Source organism: Erythrolamprus reginae, chromosome 4 (genome assembly GCF_031021105.1).
Source record: "Erythrolamprus reginae isolate rEryReg1 chromosome 4, rEryReg1.hap1, whole genome shotgun sequence".
Classification (NCBI taxonomy): Eukaryota; Metazoa; Chordata; class Lepidosauria; order Squamata; family Dipsadidae; genus Erythrolamprus; species Erythrolamprus reginae.
The window spans coordinates 3,890,618-3,908,599 of record NC_091953.1 but is presented as its reverse complement, the minus strand read 5'-3'; the positions used below and the strand labels follow the sequence as shown (position 1 = coordinate 3,908,599).

Sequence of the window (17,982 nt, the reverse complement as noted above, 5' to 3'; positions counted from 1 at the left end):
CCCCTTTTTTCCCACATTCCCCAGGGCCACGCAATTTCATTCAGACACTCGACCCACTGACTTACGTTTATAATGGTTGCAGGCTCCCACAATCACGCAATCCCATTTTGTGATCTTCCAACAAAAGGGGGGGGACCAGATTCACTTAACGACCACGCAACTAATATTAAGAACGGCAGCGATTTCACTTAACAAAGGTGGTGGGAAAATAATAATAATAATAATAATAATAATAATAATAATAGTAATAGTAATAGTAATAGTAATAGTAATGATAATAATAGTAATGATAATGATAATAATAATAATAATAATAATAATAATAATAATAATAATAATAATTTATTAGATTTGTATGCCGCCCCTCTCCGGAGACTCGGGCGGCTCACAACAATAATAAAAACAATATTATAGTAGAACAAATCTAATATTAAAAAACATATAAAACCCTATTATTATTTTAAAAAACCCAAACAACACATTCATACCAAACATAAAACAAAATATAAAAGAGCCTGGGGGAAAGGTGTCTCAACTCCTCCATGCCTGGCGGTATAAGTGAGTCTTGAGTAGTTTACGAAAGACAGGGAGGGTGGGGGCAATTCTAATCTCCGGGGGGAGTTGGTTCCAGAGGGCCGGGGCCGCCACAGAGAAGGCTCTTCCCCTGGGGCCCGCCAAACGACATTATTTCGTTGACGGGACCCGGAGAAGGCCAACTCTGTGGGACCTTATTGGTCGCTGGGATTCGTGCGGTAGCAGGCGGTTCCGGAGGTACTCTGGTCCAATGCCATGCAGAGCTTTAAAGGTCATAACCAACAGTTTGAATTGTGACCGGAAACTGATCGGCAGCCAATGCAATAGTCGTTTTGTAAAAGTCGCAAAACGGGGCCAAACGACAAATTTCTCGCTTAACAACCTCAATGCCAGGCTCCTTTGTGGTCGTAAGTGGAGGACCGCCTGTATTTCGGAGGAGAACGGGGGAACTTTTTAAGGGTTTCGAAGAGAAATGCTATCAAAGCAACACCATTGGGCGCTTTTTGATTTATCCTGCTCTGCTCCATTTCATTCTTGTCTCTTTCCTGTTTAAAAATAGAAGCTGTTAATCATCTTTTTTCCCTCTCTGTCTTCCCCAGGCTACTGTATATAATTTATTCCTACTGTCACCTCCCTTCCCTTCAGTTCAGTTGGTGTGCTGGTCTCCTTTTCTTTCCTGGTTTGGAAAAGACCTCTTTCCTTTATAAAAACCCACCCTTGGAGTTTAATCATTCTTTTCCATTTTGAAACAGGCTAACCAGTTTTAAAGTGATGGGCTTGCCTGGTGGAGCCTCAAAAATACATTTTTTTTAAAAAAAATACATCCATGATGTATGAGAGGGAGCGTGGAAAAGATTATAGGTCCTTTAGTTTACTTTTGGAACAGATCTTTTCATATACAGTGGTACCTCTACCTAAGAACTTAAATCGTTCCGCAACCAGGTTCTTAAGTAGAAAAGTTCGTAAGGAGAAGCAATTTTTCCCATAGGAATCCATATAAAAGCAAATAATAATAATTTAATTTAATAATAATTTATTAGATTTGTATGCCACCCCTCTCCGAGTCTTCGGAGAGGGGCGGCATACAAATCTAATAAATTGAATTGAATTGAATTGAATAGTGCGTGCAAACCCATTAGGAAAGAAATAAAAGCTCGGAATTTGGGTGGGAGGAGGAGGAAGAAGAGGAGGAGGACAGTCGCTGACGAAGGAAGAAGGTGAGATGAGAGGAATCCAAAAAGTCCAAAACTTTAAGGCTTAAAAAAACAAGAGGGACTCTGAGGCAGCGAGGAAGAGCATGCGCCTCCCATACACTGCGCCGGAGAGAGAAACCCAGGGGGAATGGCAGGAAACTGGCCGGGCCTTCGTGCCGCTCTCAAATTTCCTGGGAAATTTTTCCGGGCTCGGGTTCTTAAGGAGAAAATGGTTCTTAAGAAGAAGAAAAAAGTCTTGAACACCCAGTTCTTATCTAGAAAAGTTCTTAAGTAGAAGCATTCTTAGGTAGAGGTACCACTGTATATCTATCTATCTATCTATCTATCTCTGTGTGTGCATATGTGTGTAACATATTTTTGCTGATAATGAAAAGGAATATGTGTGTGTATTGTATACAGGCTGTATTTTTCGGAGTATAAGATACACCTTAGTTTTGGGGGGAAGGAAAATAGGGGGGGAAATTTGCCTACCAGGTATTCATCTGGCTAGTGCCCTTAGTCTGGTCAGCTTCAGCACATTATTTTATCCCCTAGTTAGAGCTTTAAAAAAACTTTATTTGGAGAGAGTAACAATGAAAGAACTTGCAAGCGGGTAAGAGCTGGGAACATCGTTAGCACCTGGTCAGGGTTGGAAAGAAACTTATTTGGAGCAAGTTAGAGCAATGGAAAAACCCTGCAAAGACTTGGGGCTTGGAAAATATTCTTTGCAGAGAGAAACAATGAAAGAGCCTGCAAAATAAGAGCTGGGAAGATCATTAACAGCTAGTTAGGGCTGGAAAAAAAGCTACATTCAGAGTATAAGGCACACCCAAATTATCAGCCTCTTTTAGGGAGGAAAAAGGTGCATCTTATACTCCGAAATATGGTGTGTGTGTGTGTTTGTTTGTATGTATGTATACACTGCTCAAAAAAATAAAGGGAACACTTAAACAACAGAATATAACCCCAAGTAAATTAAACTTCTGTGAAATCAAACTGTCCATTTAGGAAGCAACACTGATTGGCCATCAATTTCACCTGCTGTTGTGCGCATTCAACTTTGTACAGAACAAAGTAATCAATGAGAATATTTCAATCAAGCAGATCTAGGTTGTGTTATTTGAGTGTTCCCTTTATTTTTTTTAAGCAATATTATTATTATTATTATTTTTTGCAAATCTTTTTATTGTTTTATAGATATATATATCACAATTTGTTTATACAGTTTACAGGTCTTATCCAACTTTTTTACCGGTTACAGTTGTTATATGGATAATATTAACTTAATACTATGCAATGCAAAACAGGGTAAAAACATTCAAATGGTATTTTCATTTTTTTTTTAAGGTTTGTACTGCTATTTTGTATAAGGTTATACAAATCTTTTCCTTTGAATCCACTCGTGCCAATTGTTCCACATGCTTTTAGTTTCGTTGATTCTGTTTCCCTTAAGTAGGTTTGTCAATTTATCCATTTCTGCACATGTATATATTTTTTCTATTATTAAATTTATATTGGGGGTCTGTTTGTTCTTCCATGTTTGCGCAATTGCAATATTATTATTATTATTATTATTATTATTATTATTATTATTATTATTTATTAGATTTGTATGCCGCCCCTCTCCGAAGACTCAGAGCAGCTCACAACAGCAAAGCACAGTACAAATCCAATTATTAAAAAACAGTTAAAACACTTAATATAAAAACAGTCATACACCCCAAACAAACCATACATAAAACGGAACGGCCAGGGGGAATCAATTTCCCCATGCCTGGCGGCACAGTTGGATTTTTAAGAGTTTGCGAAAGGCAAGGAGGGTGGGGGCAGTCCTGATCTCCCGGGGGGAGTTGATTCCAGAGGATCGGGGCCGCCACAGAGAAGACTCTTCCCCTGAGTCCTGCCAGACGACATTGTTTCATCGATGGGAGCCGGGACCTGGAGAAGGCGAACTCTGTGGAGTGCGTAAAATAGGTTAAACAATTTGGGGTTGGGAGCCAGAGAGAAACTCGGTGGGATTTCCAAACCAGCTGAAGTGGTCAGCCCTTATTTTTCTTGACATAAAGAATTATATGACATCACCAGATCATTTTCAACTTTCTGGCTTTAACCCAGTGTGGCCGCTTGGTGACCAGCTGTACTGAACCACAGCTCCCTTGGTTGCTAGCCAGCACATCTGGAAGACTATCCAGCTGTTGGGAGGTTCTGCATTCTCAGATTGATGAGCTTGTTGTTAGAATTGCTAAGTCACATCTAACTCTTTGTGACCCCATAGCATGCCAGCCCTCCCACCCATTCTCAAGTGGAGTTTATTTATTTTATTTTATTTTATTTTGAGACATTTATATTGCCGCCTGTTCATACTATGGAGACTCAAGGTGGCTTACAAGAATATATGGGTAGTCTCTGACTTATTTATTTATTTATTTATTAGATTTGCTCCCCCCAGAGATTAGAACTGCCCCTACCCTCCTTGCCTTTCGTAAACTCCTTAAAACCCACCTTTGTCGTCAGACATGGGGGAACTGAGATATCTCCCCCGGGCCTATACAATTTATCTATGGTATGTTTGTATGTATGTCTGCTTAATAATGTGGTTTTTTAAATATTTAAAATTGTAAATTATTAGATTTGTCATGAACTGTTTTATTGTGTTGTGAGCCGCCCCGAGTCTACAGAGAGGGGCGGCATACAAATCTAATAAATAAATAAATAAATAAATAAATTTCCGCACAGCCCATTATCTTCTTTAATGCTTCTCTTTCCATTGGTATTCTGTTCAGTTTCCAGTTTTGTGCGTATACAATTCTAGCTGCAGTCTGTGTAGGATTTTTGACAACTTGTCTCCACCATCCGTCTCACGCCCGCTTCTTCCATTGTTTTCCCTTCTGCAGGTCTCCGAGATGCCTTCCTTGGCTTGGTTCCACTTGCTGCTAGTTTTGCCCTGTTTCAGGTGCACCACAAGGACTTGTTTCCCGAGATGCCACTGCGAAGTGGAGACCTTTGGCCTCTTCGGCAGCTTCAGCCTGACCAAAGTGGATTGTAGCGGGATCGGATCCCAGCTCGTGCCTGTTCCCATTCCGTTGGACACCAGCTACCTGGATTTATCTTCCAACCACCTGGAAGCCATCAACCAGTCCATGTTAACTGGGCCTGGTTACACCACTCTGGTAGGCCTTGACTTGAGCTACAATAAAATCTCCAAGGTGGTGCCTACCGCCTTCTCCAGACTACGGTATCTTGAGTCTTTGGATCTGAGCCACAACTCTTTGGTGGCGATTCCCGAGGACTGCTTCTCTCAGTCCCCTTTGGGAGAAGTGGACCTCAGCAACAACCTCCTCTTGGAGGTCAGCTTGGACGTCTTTGCCTTCAAAGGTCAAGGGAAACCCATCAACGTCGACCTTTCCAACAACTTGATAAGCCGGGTGTCCAGATACTCTGAGAAAACCGTTCCCAACATTCAAAGCTTAAACCTCTCGGGGAACCGTCTAACTAGCATTCCGGATCTTCGAGGGATCCCCCTTCGTTACTTAAACCTGGACGGAAACCCGGTGTCCACCGTTGAGAAGGACGCCTTCCTGGGCCTGAAAGGGTTAACCCACTTGTCCTTGAGCGGGATTCCCCACCTATTGGAGATTTTGCCTTTTGGCTTCAAGGACCTTTCGGCGCTCCAAGTGCTGGATTTATCCAACAACCCCAACGTGAAATCCTTGAGCCCCAAAGTTTTCTTCAGCCTGACCTCTTTGCAAGAACTCAACTTATCCGGCACGGGAGTAGCCACCACTTTCTCCAAACCGATGTTGAGATACTTGCCTTCCATCAAGAGCGTGGCCTTGGCTAAGAACATTCGATGTCTCAAGACCGTTCGGGAAGGCCACTACCACCGAGCCGCTGGACTGAGCACGAAAGAGGTCCTACGGTGTCACAGCAGCCATGGATCTGTGGCGCCCTACGTGTTGTGACCAAGGACCGCACGATGAAACTTTAAAAAAAAACCCAGCCACGAATGTGCCTTCTGTACAAACATTTAATTTATACCTTTTTCAAAAAAATAATTGGTATATCTCAACTCTGCGTTAAAATAATGGATCAGAACCCTTGCGAGTCTGGTTTATTTCAACGAATTTACAGCTCTCTGGATGGCCAGTGGGGGGGGGGGAGGGGATTCAATTTTTTAATTCAATTCAATTTATTAGATTTGTATGCCGCCCCTCTCCGAAGACTCGGGGCGGCTCACAACAATGATAAAAACAATATTATAATGGCACAAATCTAATATTAGAAATAACTAAAAACCCGATCATAATTTAAAAAACCCAAACAGCACATACATACCAAACATAAATTATAAGGAGCCTGGGGGAAAGATGTCTCAAATCCCCCATGCCTGGCGGTATAGGTGGGTCTTGAGTAGTTTACAAAAGACAAGGAGGGTGGGGGCAGTTCTAATCTCCGGGGAGAGTTGATTCCAGAGGGCTGGGGCCGCCACAGAGAAGGCTCTTCCCCTGGGGCCCGCCAAACGACATTGTTCAGTCGACAGGACCCGGAGAAGGCCAACTCTGTGGGACCTTATAGGTCGCTGGGATTCGTGCGGTAGCAGGCGGTTCCGGAGATACTCTGGTTCAATGCCATGTAGGACTTTAAAGGTCATAACCAACACTTTGAATTGTGACCGGAAATTGATTGGCAGCCAGTGCAGGCCACGGAGTGTTGTAGATACGTGGGCGAATCTGGGAAGCCCCACGATGGCTCTCGCGGCCGCGTTCTGCACGATCTGGAGTTTCCGAACACTTTTCAAAGGTAGCCCCATGTAGAGAGCGTTGCAGTAATCGAACCTCGAGGTGATGAGGGCATGAGTGACTGAGCAATGACTCCCTGTCCAAATAGGGCCGCAACTGGTGTACCAGGCGAACCTGGGCAAATGCCCCCCTCGCCACAGCTGAAAGATGATGTTCCAATGTCAGCTGTGGATCGAGGAGGATGCCCAAGTTGCGCACCCTCTCTGAGGGGGTCAATAGTTCCCCCCCCAGGGTAATGGACGGACAGATGGAATTGTCCTTTTTGGGAGGCAAGACCCACAGCCATTCCGTCTTGTCTGGGTTGAGTTTGAGTTTGTTGATACCCATCCAGAGCCTCCAGGCACCAGCACATCACTTCCACTGCTTCGTTGACTGGACATGGGACTTGCAATGTCCCGAGGTCGTGTGACCTTCCTAGATGGCTTTCCAACCAAGTCAGCGGGGGAAACCCAAACTCATTTAACAACCGCACGATTCACATAATGGCTTCGCTTAACAACTAGAGTGAATCGCTTAACAACTAGAGTGAGAAAGGTCGTAAAATGGGGCAAAATTAATGTAACAATCAACTTGCTTAGCAACAGAACTGTTGGGCTAAATTACGGTCGTAATATGAGGACTGCCTGTTATTCGGATTCATTTCCAAGAGCTGTCAAACAGGATGGTTTCAGCCCGAGAAATTGGGGAGTTGTAGAGGAAAATCTCTAGGGCAGTGTTTCTCAGTTTTGACCACTTGAAGAGGGGTAGAGGTGTGCACTACAACTCCCATGCTGGCTGGGGAATTCTGGGAATTAAATTTCACACCTCAAAATTGCTAAGAAGAAACACCATTGCAACACATACATCCACAAACCATTCCATTCCATTTGAGCTGGTAACAGACCAGAGATCTTTATACACTGCTCAAAAATAATAAAGGGAACACTCCAAAGAACACAGCCTAGATCTGGATGAATGAAATATTCTCATTGAATACTTTGTTCTGTACAAAGTTGAATGTGCACAACGGCAGATGAAATTGATTGCCCGTCAGTGTTGCTTCTTAAGTGGACAGTTTGATTTCACAGAAGTTTGATCTACTTGGAGTTATATTGTGTTGCTTAAGTGTTCTCTTTATTTTTTTGAGCAGCATATATACCTACATACCTTCTTAATTAATTTTATATATATATGGATACAAACATACATACATACATATATACACACACATACATATTTTTGCTGATAAGTGATAGAATACAGTATATATACCTTCTTTGACCACAAGAGGGAAGCAGTTCACCAAAACCTTCTGATGGAATTGTCCTTGTTTCTCTGCAAATTTCTTCAGTTTTATCTCACATCTAAAAAACAGTTAAAAAACCCTTAACATAAAAACAATCATACATCTCATACAGACCATACAAAAAGTGGAACGGCCCAGGGGAATCAATTTCCCCATGCCTGACGGCAGAGGTGGGTTTTGAGGGCTTTGCGAAAGGCAAGGAGGGTGGGGGCAGTCCTGGTCTCCGGGGGGGGCGTTGATTCCAGAGGGTCGGGGCCGCCACAGAGAAGGCTCTTCCCCTGGGTCCCGCCAGATGACATTGTTTAGTCGACGGGACCCAGAGAAGGCCAACTCTGTGGGACCTGACCAGGTTGCTGGGATTCATGCGGCAGAAGACGGTGCCGGAGATATTCTGGTCCAATGCCATGAAGGGCTTTATAGGTCATGAAGGGCTTTATAGGTCAAAACCAACGTCTCTGTGGGACCTAATCAGTCGCTGGGATTCGTGCAGCAGAAGGCGGTCCCGGAGATATTCTGGTCCGATGCCACTTCAACTCTGCAAGTCTTAAAGTTGCCAAGTTTAAAGACCTCTCTCTTTAACCGTTCTTCTCCCTTCTGGTTTTGGTTGCGTCACGGTTAAAGCCGAGTTAAGTTTTAGGCAAACATTACGCAGGTCGCTCTCAGTGCTTTCTTTCCCCAAAGACTTCACAAAGGCCCTCTCCATTTTTTCCACCCTCAACTGACATTTTGACTGAAACCATTTCATTTATTTTATTTTATTTTTTGTCTTGGTAAGAACGGCCGTCTTGGATCACAGAAGGCAGATTTGAACTGTTAAAGGTTTTCCTGATCCAGCCGGATAGGATGGAGAAAACCATTTCCCTGCCAGCTTGGATGTCAAAATTTGCAAGCCACGTAGGAGGGGGAGGAAAGGGAATCAAAAAGAAAGAAAAAAAGAAAGGAAATGAAAGAAGAAAAGAAAGATAAAGGAAGGAAGGAAGAAAGGAAAGAAAGAAAAGGAAGGAAGGAAAGAAAGAAAAAATAGGTTTGAAAAAGTGATGATATAAGCGAAATAAAACTCCAAATTAGGGGCTTGCAATTTAGCAATAATTTTTCTGAGTGTGCCTTGAGAAAGCAGCTTTCCAATTTCTTGGGGTTTGATTGATATTTAAAATACTGTAATAATATGGAAAAACCGAGCTCGTAACATATTTCTCTTGCATGCATGCAGAACTTTTGCAGGTTTTTTTTTTAAAAAAAGATGTGCATCTCGATAGTCTTCTACTTACAACCACTATAAGATATGTCAAGATTTCAAAGAGGTAAGAAAAAAGGTTTTGTCCTCCATTGTCCCCAAGGAGCACTCTGCGGGCCTCTCAATCCCTTTGCCCCAAACCCTGCTTTTTGCAAAAACATCTGTTTTTCCACCCATTTTTTGCAAAAGATGTGGCACGCAGAGGCTTTGGGAAGTCTGCAGAGTGCTGCTTGGAGGCTGGGGGAATGGGGGCTGGCCCATTTGTTCACAAGCACTGCTTTTCCCAGCCCCCAGGAGCACTCTGCCGGACTCCCAAATCTTCTGCACACACCATTTTTGCAAAAACACTGCCCCATTTTTTGCAAAAATGGGATGGGGGGTGCGGGCCTTCGGGAGACCATAAATGGCTGTATTCAGTGAATAAGACGCAACGACATTTCCACCCTGGGGGATGGGCAAAAAGGTGTGTCTTATACTCCAAAAAATATAGGGTAAGCGAATCCGGATTCCCCCATCGCCAGAACGTCGCAAAAGAAGATCCCGAGGCCCCAGCACGCTGCAATTTTATTTATTTGATTTGTATGCCGCCCCTCTCCGTAGACTCGGGGTGGCTAACAACAATAATAAAACAGCATATAACAAATCTAATATTTAAAATAACTAAAAACCCTTATTAAAAAACAAACATACAGACAAACATACCATGCATAAATTGTAGAGGCCTGGGGGGAAAGGAATATCTCAGTTTCCCCATGCCTGACGACAGAGGTGGGTTTTAAGGAGCTTACGAAAGGCGAGGAGGGTGGGGGCAATTCCGATCTCCCGGGGGAGCTGGTTCCAGAGGGTCGGGGCCGCCACAGAGAAGGCTCTTTCCCTGGGTCCCGCCAAACGACATTGTTTAGTCGACAGGACTCGGAGAAGGCCAACTCTGTGGGACCTAACCGGTCGCTGAGATTCGTGCGGCAGAAGGCGGTCCCGGAGATATTCTGGTCCGATGCCATGAAGGGCTTTATAGGTCATAACCAACACTTTGAATTGTGACCGGAAACTGCAATACCATCATAAGTGACACTTGCCAAATGTCAGAAATTTTTATCATCACCGTGGGAATCCGGCAAGAGACAGGAGCATGGGAAATGGTCGTAATCAGTAGTAGGTTCCTACTGGTGCGGATGTGGGCGCTGCACCAGTAGTAAAACCGCATCACTAACAACTGACGTGATTCGCTTAACAAAGGTGACAAGAAATATCCTAAAATGGGAGGCAAAACTCACTTCCTTAATGTCTCATTTTGTGATGTAAATGTTTGGGTCAATTTATTTATTTATTTATTTATTTATTTATTCATTCATTCATTCATTCATTCATTTATTAGATTTGTATGCCGCCCCTTTCCGTGGACTCGGGGCGGCTCACAACACAATAAAACAGTTCATGACAAATCTAATAATTTACAATATAAAATATTTTAAAACCCCATTATTAAACAAACATACATACAAGCATACCATACATAAATTGAATTGGATAGGCCCGGGGGAGATATCTCAGTTCCCCCATGCCTGACGACAAAGGTGGGTTTTAAGAAGTTTACAAAAGGCAAGGAGGGTAGGGGCAGTTCTAATCTCTGGGGGGAGTTGGTTCCAGAGAGTCGGGGCCGACACAGAGAAGGCTCTTCCTCGTCAATAATCCCCCCCCCAGGGTGATGGACGGACAGGTGGGATTGTCCTTGGGAGGCAAAACCCACAGCCACTCCATCTTATCAGGGTTGAGTTTGAGTCTGTTGGCACCCATCCAGGCCCCAACAGCCTCCAGACACCAGCACATCACTTCCACAGTATGGTCATAAGTAGAGGACCACCTATTTCTGCCTGATTTAATTGGATCCTGCAGGGTGGATTCGCTCTGGGTTCCTTCGATTAAATTCCGGGGTCTGCCTTAGTGACCTTCTCATGAAAAGATCCACTCTCTTTTGGACCAATTAGATTTCTGCGTCCTACACAGTCTCCTCATTCTTCCCCTTTCCTCTAATCAGGAACAAAGAAAACGCAATTAAAGCTAAAAAAAAAAAAAAAAATTCCGTAGAAGGAAAAATCCCCTTCCAGGGAAACTCCACGCTGCGTGACCTTGTCGACTTTTGGTTTCGATTTTTGAGCTGGACAAAAATGCAGTTTCAGAGCTCTGGACAAAAATTTAGCCTCAAACGACAGAGCTAAATCAGACACACAAACTCCCAAAGAAAAGAGCATTTAAACTAAGCTTGGCGTGATCATTAAATACATTGCTTTTCCCAACCAGGTTAATGCAAACATGGTGTGTGTGAGAAGATTGCTGAATATCTCTGCGCAACTCTGCAAAGTTTATTTATCTTTCGCGTTTTCCCTTAAAGAAAAAATAAAACATGTTGTCAGCGGTCCTTCTTAGCCCTCTCTGGGGAAAAGTGAGGCGAGCCAAGGATTGCCTAACCCTGGACAGGAAATAGGAAGAACTGGACAATCCTTGGCTTTCTTCCCAGGTCTTCGCTTTCTGCAAAATGCTCATTTACTTAAGGGAGTGTGTGTGTGTGTGTGCGAATCCATAATGAAGTTCCATAATGGAAAGAAAGACATGATAGCAGCCTTCCAAGCTTTTAAGGTAGATTTTTTATGGACTGCTTTATGTATTAATTGGATTGATTTTATTATTGTCTCTTTCATATGATGTGAGCCGCCCCGAGTCCTTGGAGAGGGGCGGCATACAAATCCAAACAAACAAACAAACAAATATTTATATATATTGGATACTGTAACCTAGAGGTTAATTCTCTGCCTTACAAGGCCAAGGTTGCAAGTTCATGTCTGAGTGAGGGTATGGCTAGCTGATGAGGCTAAAATAAGGCCGAAATAGATCTATCCTAGTCTCCTTTAATTTTCAAATTCAGCAAAAACATGTGACACACACACACACACACACACATATATTTGAGGGGCCACCACCTCCAAAACAAAGAAACGATGGATGGAAACTCACGAAGGAGAGGAGCAACCTGGAATTAAGGAAGAGTTTCCTGACAGTGAGGACAATTTAATCAGCGGAACTACTTGCCACCAGAGGTTGGAGGTGTTCCATCACTGGGGTGGGGAGTTTAAGAAAATATTGGGCAACTATTTGTCTGAAATGGCACAGGGCAGTGATGGCTAATCTTTTTGTCATTGTGTGCCAAAAGCATATACTCATAATGCAATGCGCTCCCCCACGCATGTACACAGGACCCCCCATGTTCCCCTCGGTGCCCCACATGCATTTACGCATGACCCCCCCCCCCATGGGGCACATTTTGGGCCTAGTAGGCCTCCCTACAGCCTCCTGAAACCAAAAACGGCCCATGGGCGGAATGTCATCCCCCCCACATGTACATGCAACCTCGACCTCACACATGCGCATGCAAACCAACACATGTGTGTGTGTCTTGTGCATGTGCCCCCCCTGCACATCCCCAAAATCATCCGGGACACTTGCCATAGGTTCACCCTCATGGGTATAGGGCAGTGATGGCAATTTGTGTGCAAAAATGGGTGTGCGCAAGGGCTAGCATGTGCGCATGTGCCCACACTCCTTCCCTCCCAAGCATGCACACCCCGGCATTGCCCTCACGCATGCACACAGAAATTACTGAAGCCTGGTATGCATGGGAGCAAAAGAGTCGCTGAAATCTCACACATGTACATCCCCTTGTGAGATTTCAGCACATTTTTGCTTCCTGTGCATGCACAAACATGCAGGGGATGCACATGTGCGCACACAAGACAACTGAAGCTGTGGCGCGCAGCACACCGTTAGTGGCGGTAACTGCAATCCGCCCCTGGTTGTAAGTATGAAAAATGGTCATAAGTCCCTTTTTAAAGCGCCGTCGTAACTGAACGGTCACTAAAATCTATGCTTTGGTGGCCATCTGCTGATGTTCAAGACTTTTATGAGGGAAAAATATTCTGAATTTTCCTCAGGGAATTTTTTTTCACCCTCCTTGGGCTTCTTCTTGCTCAGATGCGCGCGCACACCGGAGATGCAAATCTGTGCACACAGTGCACCAGTCCATTGATCTCTGATTCCCTGATTTCCCTGTTTCCCAGGTTTGCTGGACACCCTGTTCTGCGCATGCGCAGGAAGCAAAATCTTGTGAGGGGATGTCCACATGCATGTGAGAATTCAGCAATTTTTTGCTTCTGCACATGCGCAGAAGCAAAATCTTGCTCGGATGCGCGCGCACACCGGAGATGCAAATCTGTGCACGTAGCGCACCAGTAGCAGGAGCAGTAACAGTCATAAGTCACTTGTAAAAGTGCCGTCGTAACTGAACGGTCACTAAAATCTATGCTTTGGTGGCCGTCTGCTTATCTTCAAGACTTTTATGAGGGAAAAATATTCTGAATTTTTCTCAGGGAATTTTTTTTCACCCTCCTTGCCAAACATTTCAATCCAATAATTGTTTGGTAGTTCCATTTATCTCTTCTCTGTACTGTATAAAACTACGCCTTTTCTGTCTGAGGGGAAATCTTGGCAGCTGGTAGGGAGACAAATAGGATCTCCTGATCCCGAAATAGGTGTGGATCCACTGCCCCCTTCTGGATTGGCCTTTGATCGCTCAGCCTTGCATTTTCCACAGCTGAACGATGGTGGATAATTAATCAAACACCATGATTTCAATTAAGCACCTTTTCTCAAATATGGACTTCCAGAATTCCCTGGGGCCAACATGGCTGACTCTGGAATTCTGGGAGTTGAAGTCCACATACCAGAAAAATGGCTGAAGATGAGAAGCACTATGCAGGAGCATTATTCTGCAACTTTTGTATTTGTAACCATTTCCAGGTCCTGTTTGCTTGTTAATTTTTTATGTACTGCCCATGTAATAACATACATTTTAGCTTTGTCCAAATAAACCAACTTTATATCCCTTCCTTTTGCTTGGAACAATTTTGTCTATGGAGTTTAAACAAGGGCGTGTATAAGTGCACCTTTGTGCCTACCATTCCTGTTCTAATGTCTTTTTATCTTTTCTATCTCTACTTTATACTTATATTATGTTAAACATACCACAATACAATACTATATTTGTATGACAAATAAATAAATAAATAAGTTTGTTCATTAATCCCTTTAAATAGTGTCTCAGAACTTGATTTAATTTCATTTTCTCTCTTTTCTTCCTCTCTTTTATAGATCCAAAAGGAGACCATTATCCAAGTCGCTATTCTGGTTTCTCATTCGAAAATCCCTTTTAGTTGTGAAGACATTACAAAAATAACTCTCTGTATCCATCTTCCACCCCAAAGCCCATATCATTCATCGTTTTAAAATCCATTTTCAAATCCGCCTCGGTTTCAGCCTTCTCCAGTAAAACCTGTTCCTCTTCCATAAAACTGTTTAAATCCAGTTTTATGACAGTAGGTCATTTTAAAAAGTAGTGCACTGTTCCCAAATGTCCTTGAATTATATCGTATTTTGCTCCATTCTGTATTTGTGGGTCTCTTCTTTACGTCTAACCTTCTTTCCGGTTCTCTCTAGCACAGGGGTCTCCAATCTTGGCAACTTTAAGCCTGATGGAGTTCCTCCTTCCCTCAATCAATGGCATTTTGTCACCAGAAGTTTTCTGACAATATACTAGAATACAGGTAGTCCTCGTCTTACAGCCGCAAAGTTTTGCTCCATTTTACAACCTTTCTTGCTGCAGCTATTAAGCGAATCACTGCAGCCGATAAGTCAGCAGCCCGATTGTTAAGTGAATCCATTTGAAACCCTCAAAACAACGCTACAGAGCACTGCACACCAAGACAACAAGACACAAGAACAGGTTTTTCCCGAATGCCATCACTCTGCTAAACAAATAATTCCCTCAATACTGTCAAACTATTCTCTAAGTCTGCACTACTATTTCTACTAGTTTTTTTATCATCATTCCTATCACCCATTTCCTCCCACTTAGGACTGTATGACTATAACTTGTTGCTTGTATCCTTGCGATTTATATTAACATGGATTGTTTCCTGATTGCTTTTTGGTCCCCTATGACAACCATTAAGTGTTTTACCTCATGATTCTTGACAAATGTCTCTTTTCTTTTATGTACACTGAGAGCATCTGCACCAAAGACAAATTCCTTGTGTGTCCAATCACACTTGGCCAATAAAGAATTCTAATCTAGTCTATTCTATATAAAGATTCTATTCTAGTCTCTTATTTTATTTTATTTATTTATTTTGTCCAATACATAATGAAGGTTAATGAGATTAACCATGTGGTAATATATATCAAAGAGAGGAAAGAAAGAGAAAGAAAGAAAAAGAAAGAAAGAAAGAAAGAAAAAGAAAGGATAGGAGTGAAGATATAAGAATAAAGTACATCAATGGAGGATAGAGGAGGAGATATATGAGTGGAAGAAAAGAAATATGAGATCTAGGAGAGACAATTGAACAGGGGATGGAAGGGTTCTATTCAAAGGGTTCTATTCAAAGATTCCATTCTATTCTTATTTCTATATCTATTTCTATTTCTATTCTATTCAAAGATTCTATTCTATTCTTATTTCTATAATTCTATTCTCATATTCTGTTCTACTCTATTATATTCTTACCAACTTTAAGCCAGTTTGACTTCCAGAACCCAACATTCTGCAGACTTTCCCTGACCTCCATGAGGGCTAGCATCTTGGGATGCCTGTGAGGCCTAACGTTGATCCACACCGGCCACCTTACGGACCAAGCAGGGATGGAACGGCCGGAGGTCGCCATAGCAACGGCTAGACTTCCTTGGAACCTCGAGAGCGGTCGTTCCCTCCTACCCCCCGTCGCCGTCGCCCTGACAACATAAAACCCCCGGCCCGGCAAGCATTGAAGGCGATTCGTCGCCGGTCGCCTAGGCAACGCAGAGCCCACCCACCCCTGGCCCGGCAAGCCTTGCGAGCCTTTGGCCTTGGTCGCCATGGCGACCTAGAGGCCCTGCCCGCCAGGCCTAGAAGGCGGGTCTCCCGCCGCCGCCGCCCCGCCTAAAGCCGGGCGGGAAGGCGGGGTCTGCTCGTCCGAGGGCCCCGAAAAAGAGCGGATGCGGCGGCAGGCGCTTCCTTTCCTCCAAGTTCGGCCCTCCGACCGGCCATGGCTCCCGCCGGCGACCGCGCCGGCTACTGGGGCCCGCCGACGTCCACCCTCGACTGGTGCGAGGAGAACTACGTCGTGTCCTCCTACATCGCCGAGTTCTGTGAGTATAGCGGCGGCGGAGGGGAGCCACCCTCCTCCAGGCTGTGGGGTGATGGGGTGGGGGTCGTTCAATTAACGGTGGGGGGAGACAAGGGCCACGGCCCCCCGAGGCTATTTTTCTGGGCGTCGGTGGGGGGGGGGGTAGTGCAGGTTCCCTATAGGAATTGTTTAAGGGGTCTCCCCACCCCCCCATTCCAGACCCTCCCTTCCTCTTCCTCATTGTGGAAGACTGTGGGGCGGGGGGGGGGCATCTTTGGAAAAGGCTTGGCTAATAATGAGAAGGAGCAATCTTTGGTGGCCAGAGGAACAAGAGTTAGAAGGGACCTTAGAGATCTTCTAGTCCAACCCCTGCTTGGGCAGGAGACCCTGGATTTAATAATACATGTAATAGAATTGGAAAGGACCTTGGAGATCTTCTAGTCCAACCCCAGCTTGGGCAGGTTACCCTGGATTTAATAGAGTTGGAAGGGACCTCAGATCGTTTAGTCAGTGTACATTAAAAAAAGAGACATTTGTCAATTGTGATGTACGGGGTTAAATAATCAGGAAACAATCCATATTAATAAAAATATTAAGGATAGAAGCAACAAGTTAAGGTCATATGGTCATAAGTGGGAGGGGATGGGTGACAGAAGAAAACCCCCTAGTAGTAATAGTAGCTCAGACATAGTAAATAGTTTTAGTAAATTAGTTTCCACCTGTTGCTTCTTGTTCTACCCTCAGGTGCTTTGGAGAATAGTTTCGCTCACTCTTCTTTGTGGCATCCCCTGAGATATTGGAAGACTGCTATCATGTCTCCCCTGATCCTTCTTTTCATTCAACTAGCCATGCCCAGTTCCTGCAACCGTTCTTCATATGTTTTAGCCTCCAGTCCCCTAATCATCTTTGTTGCTCTTCTCTGCACTCTTTCTAGAGTCACAACATTCTTTTTACATCATGGTGACCAAAACTGAATGTAGTATTCCAAGTGTGGTCTTACCAAGTAATTATCTAGTCCAACCCCCTGCCCGGGCAAGGAGACCCCATGTCGTTTCAGACAAAGGAATGTCTGCTCTCTTTTTGAAAGCCCCTCCCTCACAATTGGAGGAAAGCTACCGTATTCAGAAGAGCAAGTTGGAAGGGACCTTGGGAGGTCATCTAGTCCTAGCCCCTGCTCAGGCGGGAGGCCCTATAGCATTTCAGACAAATGATTGCCCAATCTCTTCTCGAAAACCTCCCGTGAAGGGAGCACCCACAACTTCTAGTGGCAAGTTTTTCCACTGGTTAATTGTTCTCGCTTTTGGGGAAATTCCTCCTTAGTTCGAGGTTGCTTCTCTCCTTGATGTGTTTCCATCTGTTGCTACTTCTTCTCTTGCCTTCGGGGGCTTTGGAGTAGAGTAGGGGATTATCTGGGGGGTACCTGTGGCTCCGTAATAGTCATACAAAGGGTTGCAGAAAGGAAGGGTTGTCTAGGTTTTCTCTTCCCTGATTTTGTGACTTTGCATGATGTGTTGAGGGACATCCTCTAGAAACGTCGACCTTGGACATAGAAACACAGAAGACTGATGGCAGAAAAAGACCTCATGGTCCATCTAGTCTGCCCTTATACTATTTCCTGTATTTTATCTTACAATGGATATATGTTTATCCCAGGCATGTTTAAATTCATTTACTGTGGATTGACCAACCACGTCTGCTGGAAGTTTGTTCCAAGGATCTACTACTCTTT

At 43.9% G+C, this 17,982-nt stretch overlaps 2 protein-coding genes across 3 annotated transcripts in view; both read left to right on the top strand.

The window, feature by feature from the left end:
* TSKU (tsukushi, small leucine rich proteoglycan) overlaps window positions 1–5,822 on the top strand; it is a 28,238-nt gene extending 22,416 nt beyond the window's left edge. The window contains exon 2 of the mRNA XM_070751618.1: window positions 4,622–5,822. Coding sequence (XP_070607719.1) covers window positions 4,631–5,689 — 1,059 coding nt within the window. The 5' untranslated portion in view covers window positions 4,622–4,630 and the 3' untranslated portion in view covers window positions 5,690–5,822. The remainder of the gene's footprint in view (window positions 1–4,621) is intronic.
* A 10,265-nt stretch (window positions 5,823–16,087) lies between these two features.
* Window positions 16,088–17,982, top strand: part of ACER3 (alkaline ceramidase 3) — a 57,497-nt gene continuing 55,602 nt past the window's right edge. For both annotated transcript variants that reach the window (XM_070749491.1, XM_070749492.1), the window contains exon 1: window positions 16,088–16,275. In XM_070749491.1, the coding sequence (XP_070605592.1) occupies window positions 16,173–16,275 (103 nt within the window). In that variant the 5' untranslated portion in view covers window positions 16,088–16,172. The remainder of the gene's footprint in view (window positions 16,276–17,982) is intronic.